The following is a 15903-nucleotide window of genomic DNA, read 5'->3' as shown; positions in this document are numbered from 1 at the left end:
AACCATTTGGGAGATGAAATTGTATACGTAGGCAACAAAGCCCTAGAGACAGCAGAGCTCCATGCCCACTATGCCAGCTCAGGGCCATCACTCTACCTCATTATGCCTCATTATCTGCCCTCTATAATATGGAGGTTCTAACTGCTGCCTTCTTGTTTTTTGAGTGTGTTCAAGATCTTAATTGTGAAAGAAGTTTCTGTGGCACATCATCTATGGCCACAGTCTATTTACATATGTAAACATTGTGCTGATTTGTGGTCTTTAACTCACTGAGGCTCAGGGATTTGAATTGAAGTCTCTACTTAACCAGAATGTTTAATCACAATGTTACAAACTTACCTGAAATTACAAGTTTCAAAACCCCTTTTGATTTTTAAAGTTTATTTATTTTTATTTATTTTGAGAGAGAGAGAGAGAGTGCATGCGCATGAGCAGAGAGAGCGAGAGAGGGAGAATCCCAAGCAGGTTCTGCACTATGAGCTCAGAGCCCAATGCAGGGCTCAAACTCACAAACCACTAGATCATGACCTGAGCCGAAATCAAGAGTCGGACACTTAACCGACTGAGCCCCCCAGGTATCCTTCAAAACCCCTTTAGAAAGAAAACTATATACAGTTGACCCTTGAAAACACTGGGGTTAGGGTGCTGACCCCCACAGTCTAAATTTCGTGTTACTTCTGACTCCTCCAAAAACTTAACTACTAAAAGGCTACCATTGACCAGAAGCCTTAACAATAGCATAAGCAGTCAATGAACACATATTTTGTATGTTGTATGTATTATGTACTATGTTCTTATAGTAAAATAAGTTAGAGAAAAGAAATTGTTATTAAGAAAATCATAAGGAAGAGATAATATATTTATAGTACTGTACCCTATTGATCAAAGAAAATCTGCCTATGAGTGGACCCATGCATTTCAAACCCATGTTGCTCAAGGGTCAACTGCATATGTACGTTTAACCATTAAGTATAAATTGTTCCTTCATGTTTGGAAGGGAGCGTCATTGCTCACAGAATGCCTCTTCTCGTATGCACTTTCTCAACCTGGAAACACACAAAATGATAGAGTACTATGACTGTATTTGATTGCAAAATGAGAAAATAAGTCATTTCTTGGTCATAACAAAGAGTCAGAAATTTTGTGGAAACCACACTAAGCTCCCTTACTTACAGTCCATCAAAATGGGGCCAAGTGGTTATTACAAATGCATAGGCAAACCTGAGTGTCCCCCAGTAACACATAAAGCCATCATGTGAGATAAACATCATATGAGCCCTGGACCATATCTTAACAACCAGCATAGGAACATCTTCCTTAGGTTAATTTCATTTTCTCATAAAACTTACTTTCTGTATTAGAGATTTTATTTTTTTACTATTTTCCCAAATCATATAACTTTTCAAATCAATATGTAAATAAATCCATGGTATTGCCTTACTGCAATTATTTTTATTATACATCTTATTTTTAACATGTATGTTAACTCTTTCCACCATTTAGTTAAGACTTACAACAACATTTATCTAGACATTAAAGCACAGTAGAGTCTATGTGTATATGTGTACGTGAATATTCATACACACATGTATATACACATACTGTTCTGAGTTTTTCCCAGTTGTATTAGTTGAAACAGATAAGGAACATGTGTCATGGAGAAACATAGACAGTAGATTTTTTTGGTTCACAGTTAATCTTTTCACCGTGGGCCATCCCCAGTTACTTGATATGTTAAATCAACAATATAGAATCAATTGTGATTGCAAAAGTTCTTTGTGGAATGTGGAGTGTGATACACATGTTAGGTTTTTATAGAATAAATGATTAGATATGGAATATATATTTCTTCTCTTCTCCCTATGTTGTTTAGATATCAGATGGAAAAACAAGTTCTGGGGGAAGTCGATGGAAATCCTGCCTGTTGGAACACTGAATGTCATGCTTCCCAGGTAGGTTGCTCTCATCTTCCTTTTGGTCTCTTACCTGCTTTTCTAAATCAGAAATGGGCCTTTGAAACTCTAGAAGGTGCCAACAGTCCATTTCTATGTATGCCCAAAGCTTCTGTTAACATCTCCTAAGTTTTGAGAATGGATCCCTCCACCAAAAGCAAATGAGGACTTTAGCATCTATATCAAAGCTCCCTACTTCTCTCTGCTCATCCTCCGTTCATCAAGTCAATACCAGCCACCTACCTGTCCCAGTCACCATGTTAGTTTGCATTTTACATCAGAGGTTCTTTTTAGCCACTTTTTTCTATATAATATATGTTTTCACTTTTGAATTCACCTTAGATCCAGGGACTATTTCTAATGTCTAAGTTATTGAGGAAGAGTGATAAAATTCTTTTATGGTATTTTTCTAGAGGATATAGCCTATAAATTTTTTAAATTAATTGAAGTTTTCATTGAGGCCAAAGGCTTGATTGTTGTTTTGTTTCTTTCTTCATTTGGTTGGTGGTGTTTTGTTCTGTTTTGTTTTTTGCTTATTTAATGACAGAATTTGCTGGTGGATTGGATATGAAAGAAGGTGGGGAACGGGAAGAATTCCCAGAACCACAAAATAGACTTTATTTGCAAACTCATGAGAAGAGTTTTCCCTCTGTATACACCATGGTGTATATAGACTCTACATGATACCAACTCATAAATCTTCTTAGAAACTTAGAAGTGTTTTATTTTATTTTGAAAAATAGATAAATTTTATTAGCCTGGGTGGCTCAGTTGGTTGAGCATCCGACTTCGGCTCAGGTCATGATCTCGCGGTTCGTGGGTTTGAGCCCTACGTCGGGCTCTGTGCTGACAGCTCGGAGCCTGGAACCTGCTTTGAATTCTGTGTCCCCTTCTCTGCCCCTCCCCTGCTCGCTCTCTGTCTCTCTCTCTCTCTCAAAATAATAAATAAACGTTAAAAAAATTAAAGAAGAAGATATAGATAATGTGTAAACTTAAAGGCAATCTGAAGCTATGTCATCTCATTCCTTGGCAGAAACTCTGTCCCAGAATTTGCATTAGGTACGTGCTGTGATCATTAGTCTTTTCTCAAAGAATTATTCACATCTTTGGTCTTAACTCAGAGTATGAAACAATGTGCTGAGGATAATCTTACTTAAAGTCCCATCCTACCATGCCTATCTCCTCCTTCAGATCCTTCCACAGCGGCGCATTACCTGCACTGTGAATCCAGCCAGACTCATTGGGACATCATTGAAGGCTTTCCCTGCTCCACCCCATCCACCTTGCCAGTCTTGCCACCCACCATTCCCGCTCATGTGTGGCACACCACTGGCAGGCCCCCAGATACACCATGCTATTCTGACCTCTGTGGCTTTGTCAGTGCCTTTTACAGTCTGCAGCACCCTCCTTTCCACCCTCCAAGCTTAGACTGAACCCAGCCTTCTCTAACAAATCTTCCTTGATACTTACCGCACGTTCCAGGCAGATATAAGGACTCCCCTTTCTCTGTTCTCATGCTACTTCCTCATCATATTTTATTGTAAGTATTTGTTTCCATGTCCATCTACCCCTACCATACTGTTGGCTCCAAGAGAGCAAGACACAGGTCCTATTCAACTTGGTAGCTTTAGCACCTGGCCTACAGGAAGCACTGAAATGTTCCTTAAATGAATAAGTCATATCATAAATATCCTTGACTACATAGAAATGTTCAACAAAGAAATGAGAGGGAAAAGGAGGGAAGAGAGACCTTTGGCCAAATAATATTCCCAGTAGTAGAAACAGTCATAAATATTTGTAACCTTTATTGTTTTTAACCAATGTTGTATTCTTCCCTAGGTATGGAGATTGCTATGTATGGAATAAAGTCACCACATGTATACATAATATTCTCAGTGGGAGGAGGTGGATAGAGCATTATGGAGAAGTAACCATTAGAAATACCAAAAGCAGTGTTTGCATTTGCAAACTCACATTTGTTAAGGTAAATAATATCACACAACAGTCAAGGAAAAAAAACAATATAAAGTGCTTTGTAAAGGAGAAATAAAACAGTTACCTTAAACAGCAGCAAGTGAATCTATCCTGTACCATTGATCCTTACGGGCATTTTAGATAAGAAAGCAGAACCTACTGGTAGAGTTACACAAGGCATCTAGACTTCTGAATGTGTGGAGGTCAAAAAAGGCACCATCTCAAGACAGAAGAAATACCCTTTCCAAAGAATTTTCTTTTTAAGCAGCCAGTCAGCACCCATTAGGTAAAATTCCAGAAAACACTTCTTGCCTATAGTGAGCCCTCTGGTTTCTATTTCTATTCCTGCTTGATTGCAACACAGTCAAGTGATCTTATTTTAGGGAGCTAATTATAATGCATTTGTCATTTTCTGAGGATGCGTGTGGATGATAGCTTCCAGTCACCACAAGCTTATCCAACTCTGCCACTATTATAATCCAAATACATTCAAGAAAAAACATCACCTTTATTAACAGGAAAAGATTCCTGGGATAGAAATGCTTACACAATATCATTTTCCCTTCGTGTCTGTGGTCCTAAGAGGAACACACAGTACTGCCCTCTTGTTTAGGCATGCTACAGAACTCATCATGGTACAGAGATCCCACCAGCCCCTTTATCTTTTCTACTCCTGATCTCATTCTGTCGTGGCAAAAGCAGGTAACATATTGAAGTCTTAACACTCAAAAATGTTCTCTTAGTAAAATCCTTTGAAACCATTTGGAAGGTCATGTTATTAATTGAAGGTCTTTATTTTTACTCAAGATGTTTTTTGTGTTTTCCTTTTTTCCTTGGAAAAAAAAGCTACTCATTAGGTGGCTCAGAACTGAAAAGCCAGGATCATTAGTTGGCTCTGGTTGGGTGGTGACAGTAAATGTGTGCATTTAGTTTTGTGGGCCACGAGAAGCTTCGATTTAGGCCTGCCCCTAATATTTCCAGAGCTCAAAGCAAGAGTACAAATGGGGGCCCCAATTCCATATGTGTAAATATTTAAAATTTGTAGATCAAACCTACAGTCTGTCAAATAGCTTACATTCTGTTCTTTGACCTTGACAAATATGCCTTTTATAACAAAACCCCCAAGGCCAGATTGGACCCTTTAGAACTGTGAGCTGGAAACCTGGCAGCACAGGAGAACCAGACCCGATGGATGGCCTTCCCACTTTCCCCCCTCCTGCAGCTGGCTCTGTCCTGCCCCACAGGGGCCTTGGCCACACATGTGAAGGCAGTCCAGCTGCATGTCTGAGCTCTGTCCACACTCACCTCAAACACCACTGGCCACCCCTCAGGCCTAAATTCATACACTGGTGGTGGATGGTCTGCCCTTTGGATGAATGAATCCAAAGGAAAGGCCAGTGTGGACTGTGGAATAAGCTTAGAGTTGTTGGGAGGGGGAATTCTAGCACCTGATCTAGAAGGGGGCCATGGGATCCAGATGGGTAAATTCCCACAGACTTCTAGTCTCCCGGGGAGAAGCATGGCTGGAAGAAGGCCAGACCAGGCTTTTCCTGATGAAATTTAGCTATTTGTGCACACTATAAAAATTATTTCACAAATGACTTCTGCAGCATCGCCCATTGAAACTCATTAAAACCCATGAGCAAAGGAAAAATTTGAGATAGGAGGATCTAAGGAAGAAATTACTAACCTGTAAATTAATTTTAGGTTATTAGGATAGAAACAGAGTCTTTTCTGCCCTAGCATAGAGATTATCCCTTTCTTTAAAGAATGAAATCCTGCCTTTTGCAACAACGTGGGTGGAACTGGAGAGGATTATGCTAGGTGAAATAAGTCAGTCAGAGAAAGACAGATACCATATGTTTTCACTCATATGTGGAACTTGAGAAACATAACAGAAGATCATGGGGAAAGGAAAGGGGAAAAAATAGTTTCAAACGGAGAGGGAGGGAAGCAAATCATAAGAGACTCTTAAATAGAACAAACTGAGGGTTTATAGGGGGCGGTGAGGGACAGGGGAAAAATGGGTGATGGGCATTGAGGAGGGCACTTGTTGGGATGAGCCCTGGGTGTTGTAAGGGATGAATCATGGGAATCTACCCCCAAAACCAAGAGCACACCGTATACACTGATGTTAGCTAACTTGACAATAAACTGTATATGTATTAAAAAAAAAAAAAAAAAGATGGGTAGGGGGTGGATGGAAGAAACAGGTGATGGGTATTAAAGAGGGCACTTGTGATGAGGGCTAGGTGTTGTATATGTTGAATCACTAAATTGTACACCTGAAACGAATATTACATATAGGTTAGCTAACTGGAATTTAATTAAAAACATAATTAAAAATTAGAAAATAATAAACTCATATTCCCACATCACACCACATACAACTAATTTGAGATCGATTATAATCTCAATGGTGAGTGGCAAGTCCATAAAGTTCATAAAAAGAAAAAAAAAGACTATCCCCATAGCTTGGAAGTAATCAAGATAATGTACTAGCCATACAGGTAAAAACTGATTACTCAAATTTCATTTAAAAAATTTAAAAAAATAAAGTTAAGCCAACTAACACTTAGAAAGCCAAACTTTCATATAAAACATTTTGAGGTAGATTTCTGGAAGTGATTTGAATGAGTAACTTCAAAGTTAAGAAAATTTTCCTTATGGAAATTATAGGGATTGGTGTTATTAAAGAGATCAGATGTTTTAATTGAGTTTGGTTTTTCCAGGTGAATTATTGGAATTCTAATGTGAATGAAGTCCAGGGGGTTGTAATGGATCAGGAGGGGAAGGTGGTGCACCGGCTATTTGGGAAGTGGCATGAAGGGCTCTTCTGTGGCGTGGCCCCTTCTGCCAAGTGCATCTGGAGACCAGGTGAGAGGGGTATGGGTGTCTTGCTTTAGGAGGGCACCTTGGGAATGTCATGTCTCATGAAGTTCCCCTCATGTTTGTTTTCTTTAATAGTGAGATTAAAAACGTAGATGCTTGGTGGGCCTGGGTGGCTCAGTCAGTTAAGCGTCTGACTCTTGGATTCGGCTCAGGTCATGATCTCACCATATGTGGGATCGAGCCCTGTGTCAGGCTCTGCACTGACAGCTCAGAGCCTGCCTGGGATTCTCTTTTTCCCTCTCTCTGTCTCTGCCCCTCCCCCATGCTCGATCGCTCTCTAAACACATAAACAAACAAACCGTAAAGAAAACCGTAGATGCTTAAGACAAGTATAGTTACATATTTTTACCTAACATATAAATTAGGTAAATCCCAACATTTGATAATAAGGAATTATAAAATTTAAGCCAAATCAGATGTGTGGTCAGAGATTAGGCTTCATGTAAAGTCATTTTAAATGTAATGCCCACATTCAAAAGCTAGGTGTATTTATTAAAGAATTCAGATAATTGAACTGTACAAACTAAAGTCCTTATTTATTCTCTGTTCTAATAAAACAAGGGAAAGCCTGCAAACATCTATAATCCACAAATTCAATAACTTAACCAGAGTAAGTGATCTTACTTGAGCGGCAAAAAGCTGCATTATGTTGACATTTAACAAAAAGACATCAAGAGAGTTCTGGTAATACACTAGCAATACTTGAATATCAAGTGTAAATGGAATAAGTGTCCACCTGACATTTATTTTCACTGGAATTTTGTCAGTTACTCCTAACTTTAAAATTAGTTGTTGGTTTTCTAAGAAGCCCCAATGAGTATTTAAATTTCCTGTTAGTAGAGTGGTCAGTTCATTCAATCAGCTGCTATTTATTGAGTAGTGACTATGCATCAAACTTTAAGAGTTTGGAATACATCAACGAGCAAAGCAGACAAAGATCCTGACTTTGAGTTTAGTTAAAAAGTGCCAATAAATACTAACGTAGACCTGTGCCTTTTTCTTTTTCCAAAAGGAAGTAAATTGTCAAGTGTTTCTCGTGAAGTCTTAATGTTCATAGTTAATCACCCTGGCATTTAGTTACCCAATTGAATATTTGAGGGAGAATCATGGTATAGTTTAGCTAGTGAAGACTATTATATGTACATAGTTTTATGTTAAAGACTGTATTTTATTAAATATATAAATCTACCAGTTCTGATAATTAACAAAATGTTTCCTATCTAGCAAAATACAGCCAAGTTAATGCACTTAAGAAAAATCTTAATCTGATATTTATGACTATAAATTTAGTATTAGTGTGGGTATTAATTAAGCACGTGGGTTAAGAAGTCAGCTTCTGCAAGCTTCTTCCTCTTTGCCACTCACAGTGGTTTATTGGCATCGTTCCAGGTTCCATGCCAACCAACTATGAACTCTACTATGGTTTCACAAGGTTTGCTATTGAGCTCAATGAGTTAGATCCTGTGCTGAAAGATCTCCTTCCACCAACAGACGCCCGATTCCGGCCAGATCAGAGGTGAGCATGGCATTGATATTTGAAATGGACGCTAGATCATGGCACGGCGGCACTATAGATGTCATCAAGGCTTATTTTCACCACTATCTTTTATTAATTGAATCATTCACTCATTCCCTCATTCGCCCTGCAAGAGTTGAGTCTTCTACCCTAGCCAGCATGATATTCATGGGTGATCATAACAGATACTTAGCACAACAAAAAGGTTCCCAAAGAAGATAACAGTTTTTAACAAAAGGTTTCCACCCCCAGCCCCCAAGACACCAAAAGTATGCAAATTCACGAACTCTGTCTCCACTAAAACCTCCTCCAGTGTTTTTACCTCTTTGTTTCTGCTACTCTTTAACATGGAGTATGTTTTAACCTGAGGAATAAGAAGATAAGCTACAGAAATGCTTTGAGTCAAAGTCTCGTGTTTACCCAGCATGGTTTTGACCCCACAGGGTATGAGATATACTCAAAATACAGTACCCAGTATTGAATGTCCTACTATTCAATTCTCTTGTATTCCACCCCCCTCTCTAGAACATGAAGTCTCACTGTTTGACATTCACACTCATCAACACTCTTTCTGTGTGCATCATATTGAAGTTTGCTTCATTTTGAAATTTAAAGACAGGTTTTGTAAGTTGCCATTGGGTCTGCTTTTTCTTTTCGATTCTATTCCAATATTCCCTCACTTATGACTCCTTTCCTTTCTGTGGCCTTTTGTGATTTCCTCTACTATTATCTTTTCTTTTTTCATCAGTTTTACTCTCATCAATAAGACAGGGACACTCCTTCCCTCTCATTCTGCTCTAAAAGTAAATGGAGAGCAGCCAGCTACCATCCTTCCTGTGGGCGTTAGCACGTGTTTTTTGGATAATATGGAGAAAGAGTACATCTGGTACTTCATGTTGTCCTAAGCCGGAGAGAGCACAGAAAAGTCTTCAAGGCCAAACTACTCACCTTTCATTCCTAGCTTTACATTGCTGTATGCGATACTTCAGTTGGCATCCACAGCAAGTAATGTTAATTGGTGGGCGGTCAGACAGAGGTAGTGTGGCCTGGGGCAGGAGCCAGGGGACATGACTGTTCACCATGTTATATCCTCAGCAGCCAGAAGGTAATCTTATACAAAATGACACTTTTTTTTTTTTTCTCAGAAAAGAGGATACAATATTAAAGAGATAACTGTGTTCTGCTTAGGTTTTTGGAAGAAGGAAATTTAGAAGCTGCAGCAGCAGAGAAGCAAAGAGTAGAGGAGCTGCAGAGATCACGCAGGCGCTACATGGAAGAAAACAACCTTGAACATATACCAAAATTTTTTAAGTAAGTCGGTTCATTCCCCAACAGGTGCACACTTTGCAAATGATTGCCACAAGCAGTGAGAAACTCCAGGTGAAAAAAAGAAAGTGAGAGATAGTTTAATGTCCAGGGAACTTCAGATCAAACTGATTTTGGTCACTTTGGTTTCGGTAGTGAAAATATTGAGCCAGATTTTGCACTTGTGAACAGTTTGGAACCATAAAAATAAACTCTCCTCAACAGCTCTTTTCTTTTCGTGGGCAGCAAAAAGGCTGAGAGTCTTGTACAAAAATGCTGTTTGTCCTTCAACTACACCATTTGGAATGGTGGAACCTTGCTTCCACCCCCTCACTTGGGTCCACGATGGGACCCCCACTGCCCTCAAGGGCATCCTGGCTTCATTAGTATTTCATTTTATTTCTATCATACGGGGCTTATGTCATTCAGATTTGGCCTTTCTATGGTGTGTTCACGGGTGATTATTACAGGATTATTTGCAGGATCATGTAGACATCACACAGAGTAAGCTGTATTTTCCAAATCCGTCTGTGGCCCTCCAGAGCCAGGCCGTTATCAGCCCAGAATAAGCTCATATGCTTTCAAGGTGCCATCTTGTGACTGTTCTGGGGAGGAATGCAGCCATGCCCTGCATGGCTGTTCTGGGGAGGAGTGCACCCAGAGTGTCGAAGGTGCACTCTGGGCGTGAGCCTTGCCGAGGCTCATGGAGCTACTGTGGTTGTATACTTTTCCCCACAAGTGAAGCACAGACTGTTCTTGTGTGGGACCTGAAGCTCTTAGTACAGTACCTGCACGTGCTTTTTTAGGCACTGTTCACTTTCTAGCCTTGCCTGGAAGTGATTTATTCATGCCCTTAACCCCTCTCCCCAGGACCCCATCCACTTCCATTTCAACCAAACAAGAGGAACAAATATAAATGAGTTTCTTTTTGGTCAAAAATAGTCAAGCCATCAATAAGCAGATAGGAAACTAACTGGCTCACGAAGTACCGCTTATACATACACATCTCATCTACGGGAGAGGGTCCAATTACCAGGTCATCTTGATGTGAGTGGAGTCTAATGTCGGTTTTTATATTTCCACAGAAAAGTTATTGATGCCAATCAAAGAGAAGCCTGGGTTTCTAATGATACCTACTGGGAGCTGCGAAAGGACCCTGGGTTTAGCAAAGTAGACAGTCCTGTTCTTTGGTAAACTGGGAATGTAGAGCTAGCCAACATATCACGCTCTGAATGAATAAATAACTATGCACAATTATGTTTCCTAGAGCTCCGCGTGGTTTCTGGGTCGACTGAAAACCGACCATTTGCTTTTCTATTCATCTTTATAATGGACTTTCAGAAGTGCATTAGACAAGGCCCCTAACCACTTTTGGATCCTTTCTGTTTTGCTGCAACCATATCCCTTAAAAAACATCCACGCCCTCCTTGAAAAGCAGAAAAAAAGGAGCAGAATATAAAATCCAAAGTCTGAAGTGTCTGTGAAGAAAACAAACTGTAACTGGTGCTTAAAGCTGATCCAGAGAGTTAAAAGCAACATGACGTCTAAACCACGCGTTTGGTCCTTTGTCTGGAAGCACCATCCCGTCCTCAGAGAAGCTCCCGGGCCATGGCAGCTGGTCAGCTCAGACTTCGAGTGTGTCTATTTGATGTGGTGTACTTGTGCTGACCTTGTCAAAAAAGATGTGATACTTCTCAGAACCTGTTCCATCTGTACGCCATTGTTCATGCCTTAAGAAATGCAAAGATGTACAATAAATCATTTTTTAAATGTGTGCTCCTAGGTTTATGTGAAGGACAGCTCTTTTGAATCATGGCATGATTCACTTTCTGGGATCAGAACAATTAGGAGACTAACACATGGATTTTTGCAAAGTAAACGACACATGCTTTACTTTGATCTGTCGGCTACTGTATCATATATCCGAAGGGCAAGAAGGAAAAGGTGTGCTCAGTAGATCTCTGTATTCACATTGCTCGTCAAGTTCCTGTCCTGCCACCCGATAATAAACCCTCTTCGACCTAACCTCACAGTGTGCCCTGTTATTTGGCAATATCTGTATTTGATTTGAACACTTGGCATCAGTGTTAAAACCCTAGAAGGAAATAACAAAAAGCATGTGGCATTTTGTGTGGGCTTAGGAGTTACTGTAAACATAAACTGTTTCTGAGTGGAGCACAATGTAACCCCCATGTCGAGCTTGTGCCCAGCCCATTGGCACCGAGTGGAAACCTGCTGGGAACAGAAGCAAGAATACTAGGGGCTTAGTTGCATTGTTTCAATGAGTTCTATGCAAAATCATACTTTATATTTTCATCCAGTGATTCTGTGTAATACATAATGACATATTAGGCATCTATCTTGCCTTTGGCAGAGATAGAAAACAAGCTCAAGAGTTTATCCTTCCCAACAAGAGGGCGGGGGAGGGAGGAGGGAGGGGCAGAAATTCGCTTTGCATACTTCAGGATTTGGGTTTTTTTCCAGTATTCAGAGGCTTTTGTAAGAAACTTGCATCAGTGTTCCTGAGTTTCTGCACGTAGATGACTATATAAATGCCTGTATGTTTAAAAAAAAAAAATCTCTTTAGAGATTTTCCTAGAGAATTATAAAATTACATATATTTTATTCTTAGAGTCTTACCATCGGATTTTAAGTATTACTTTAAACTCTGACAACAAGGTTATTGACATTTTACATTTTGTTATGAGGTATTGATTGTAGTGTTCTTTCTCCTCAGCAGAGCATTCTCCATAATCCACTCTCAAACCAGAACTGCCACGGAGAACAGAAGGAAACACTCTGGAGTCTCCACTAGGTGGAGCCGTGTTTTAGTTCTGAAATCCCTCCTTCCATCTGAGTGCCTGTATCCTGTGTACCCTATGGTTTTAAGTGAAATTTCCTTCTCAAGGGCGCCTGGGTGGCTCAGCTGGTTATGAGCCAGGTCATACTTCGGCTCAGGTCATGATCTCGCGGTCCATGAGTTCGAACCCCGTGTAGGGCTCTATGCTGACAGCTCAGAACCTGGAGCCTGCTTCAGTTTGTTTCCCTTTCTCTGCCCCTCCCCAACTTGTGCGCATGCGCTCTCTCTCTCAAAAAATAAATAAACATAAAAAGTGTAATTTCCTTCTCAAGTAAACTCCCTAATCCATCACCAGATGTATGCATCCCACTGAAGCAACACCCTCCCTAGGATTCTCAATGCCTTTCATTCCCATTTTAAATCTATAGGTGGCTTGCCTCGAGATAGTAAAATTCTTCCCTTGTTATTGATTCTTTTGCTATGCATTCATCTTGACGTCTTTTTATCAACATCCCGAGCTACATGCCTTTCATTTTAATTAAAACGTAATTAGAATTCGGTTGTCTTCCCCATAGGAGTCTGTTCACCCACAGTTGGTAAAGCTTTAAATACCATTTAAAGTGGTTCTGGTCTGTACTTACTAGCACTTTCCTGAATAGTCTCAAAATATTTAGCCTAAAAATAAGGAGAGAATTCTGCAAAGCAAATACACTGCAAATAGAGAAGTAGGAAAACGAGGTGTGACTGTGGATGTATCCGTTCACGCAGCTGCAAGAGGACTCAGGACCCACCAGGGAAGTGACTGCTGTAACCTAGCATTCAGGCTGTAACTGAGAAGAAGAATAACCACCAGAGAGGACCTTCACTAGATAATAAGTTCAGGCTACAAATCAGATAGGTAAATGTTCATCAGAGCTAACCTGAAAAGCACTACAATGTATAATAACACCTTGCATTGAGAATCTCTTTGGAGATTCAGATATCCTTAAACTCCCAATTCAAGTGATCAATTCAATTTCAGTTAATATTCCTGTAATGCCTCATTCACAAATCTCCCTATTAAATGTTCATGCTGATGTAATGGCCTCACTCCCCCCGCCCCCACTTTTTTTTTTTTTTACTTTTTACTAATACCATGGTTTTAGAATTGTGAGATACATTCAGTCTGGAATTTTCATCTGCATAATTTGGGGCTTTTGAGACTAGTTTAAAATGCAAAAGGAGAGAATAAATATTAGATCATTCCTGATGTAACCTGACTTATTTCTTAGAATTTTATATAAACCTTTTGTGTTTCAAGGGTACTTTTCTTATTTGTTTTTCCCTAAAACAATCTAAAATAGAGGAAGACTTAATATATCTTTATACCTCCCCTGCGATTTATTCATAAGCTGCTTCATCTTTTTGAGCTGGTCATTAAGGAAAGCAGTAATAAGTGATGATGGTCCTGTGGATGCGGCTAGACTGAACAGATCAATGGCACACGCCAGCACTCAGAGGCCGACTAGAAACTAATTATTTTGCTCCCATATGCTGCCACCCAGGGTGCAAATTTACTCTCAGATTTTGCTGTTACTGTTTTTTTTTTTTTTTTTAATTAAGTCATTGTTTTTCATGGGTTACTTAAAAATACCGCATGATTTCCAGGCAGTTGTAAAAATAAAACTCATTTAAGATACCTTTTAATATTACTTATCAATTTATATGTGACATAAAAACTACCAAATCTATTTTCTGAGTAAGAGGTACCAAGGGGTCGTCAATACACAGGATGCCTGGTTGTTGATTTTCCAAACCTTTTGTTCCTCTTTATTATTCTGGTCCCCGTGCCTTTCAGCAGTCCCACTAATCAATCATTAGCTCCTGCCCCAAAGAGCACTTGGAGGGCAGGGGTTAAAGAAGAAACTGATCAACGGTTTGCTTAGTTCTGGTTACAGCTGTGGCTGGAGATGACTTTATAATACTAATGTAAAAATTTGTTATTACAGAAATTAATTATCCATCTTGTCTAATCTTGTTCCCTATCATCCTAGATAATGAAGTGTTTGTGGGAGTAGAGCTCCTCACACACCAGAGGGTGTAATAAATGTTTGCACTTGGCTCAAGTTGTTATATAATGAATGTGGCACAGTAAATAGAGTTTGTGTACAAAATACTAGTTTATTTCTATGGGAGCCATTCTGTCCAGGATATATATAATGTATCTAATTAAACAATTATGAATCTATTTTGTGCTCTAGAAATGTTCTTTTGGGGGGAAGATGGAAAAAATGTAATTGGAGCTAAGATTAAGCTAAATTTTGTTGGGGGTTGTTTGTTTTCAAGACTTCCCAGTCATGTAGAAATACTGCTTATCAAAACAGGATTAAATCCTATAAGTTTTCACTGAATTTATTTTGTAAAGTTGATACATTTAAATTGTACATTGCATGAATCATTCTGTTAAACCTGACTTTGTTTAGCTTTAATACATAACTGAGAACATACCTTGCATACTCATGTGAGAACATACCTATGTGACTGAATCATAAGACCTTTCTTGCAGCCTTCGCTATTAAATGGTAAATTGTTTAAGGGGTTAGTTTTAATTCCTTCCAAATGAGATCTAAAAAGGAGTTCTTTAAAAATCATTGGGATGAAATAGGACGCCCAACATTTGAAGCAAACAAAGCCCCATGATTAAGGCAACTTACAGATGATAGTTACCTGTCTGTTACATGCATCTTTCTGTTTCCTAAAACCACTCTCATTTTTTTTCTTCCTTCTCATCCTGACATAGTGAGGGACAGGGATACACATGTCTATTCTTTTGCACTGTGTCAACCGAGTATGGGGAAAATATGCAATATGTATGCACAATTGCAGGGTAATATATCAATCCTGAAACCCCTGTATTTAGCCTCTGTGGAACACTATTGAATGTTTGTGGATTAAAAATTGCCCCGTAATTCCATAGTATTAGTTTCCTTGGCATCTTCAGATTGATAGGGGAAAAAACCATAAAACAAGAATGTCTTTATTTTCTGCAATTTTTTTCTATTATACTTTCTTTCTAAATATAAACTAAGGCTATTGTGATGAGAGGAATGTTGAGTTTTCAGAAAATGAGGCATAATTCTATTTGAGTTCACCTGTTTCTTCTTCCTTTAAGTTCAATAAGATAAGCAACAACTTAATACTGTTAGAGAAGAATGCTAAAACCATTATTATTTTTAACGTGTTTTTTTGTTTGTTGTTTTTTTTTTTTTTTGAGACAGAGAGAGACAGAGCATGAACGGGGGAGGGTCAGAGAGAGGGAGACACAGAATCTGAAACAGGCTCCGGGCTCTGAGCTGTCAGCACAGAGCCCGACACGGGGCTCGAACTCACGGACCGAAGTCGGCCGCTTAACCGACTGAGCCACCCAGGCGCCCCTAAAACCATTTTATTTTAGGCACCAACTTCCCCACACCCTCTAGTTATCC

The 15903-nt window shown here is 39.4% G+C and overlaps 1 protein-coding gene across 16 annotated transcripts in view; it reads left to right on the top strand.

The window, feature by feature from the left end:
* Nucleotides 1-11664, top strand: part of OSBPL6 (oxysterol binding protein like 6) — a 214256-nt gene extending 202592 nt beyond the window's left edge. For all 16 annotated transcript variants that reach the window (XM_078451134.2, XM_060621942.3, XM_060621940.3 and 13 more), the window contains 6 exons: nt 1874-1952; nt 3792-3936; nt 6659-6803; nt 8208-8334; nt 9523-9645; nt 10725-11664. In XM_078451134.2, the coding sequence (XP_078307260.2) occupies nt 1874-1952; nt 3792-3936; nt 6659-6803; nt 8208-8334; nt 9523-9645; nt 10725-10833 (728 nt within the window). In that variant the 3' untranslated portion in view covers nt 10834-11664. The remainder of the gene's footprint in view (nt 1-1873; nt 1953-3791; nt 3937-6658; nt 6804-8207; nt 8335-9522; nt 9646-10724) is intronic.
* Nucleotides 11665-15903: the final 4239 nt, after the last annotated feature.

Source organism: Panthera onca, chromosome C1 (genome assembly GCF_046562875.1).
Source record: "Panthera onca isolate mPanOnc1 chromosome C1, mPanOnc1 haplotype 2, whole genome shotgun sequence".
Lineage (NCBI taxonomy): Eukaryota > Metazoa > Chordata > Mammalia > Carnivora > Felidae > Panthera > Panthera onca.
Note: the sequence above shows the minus strand (reverse complement) of the source record. Positions and strands in the feature narration are given on the sequence as shown.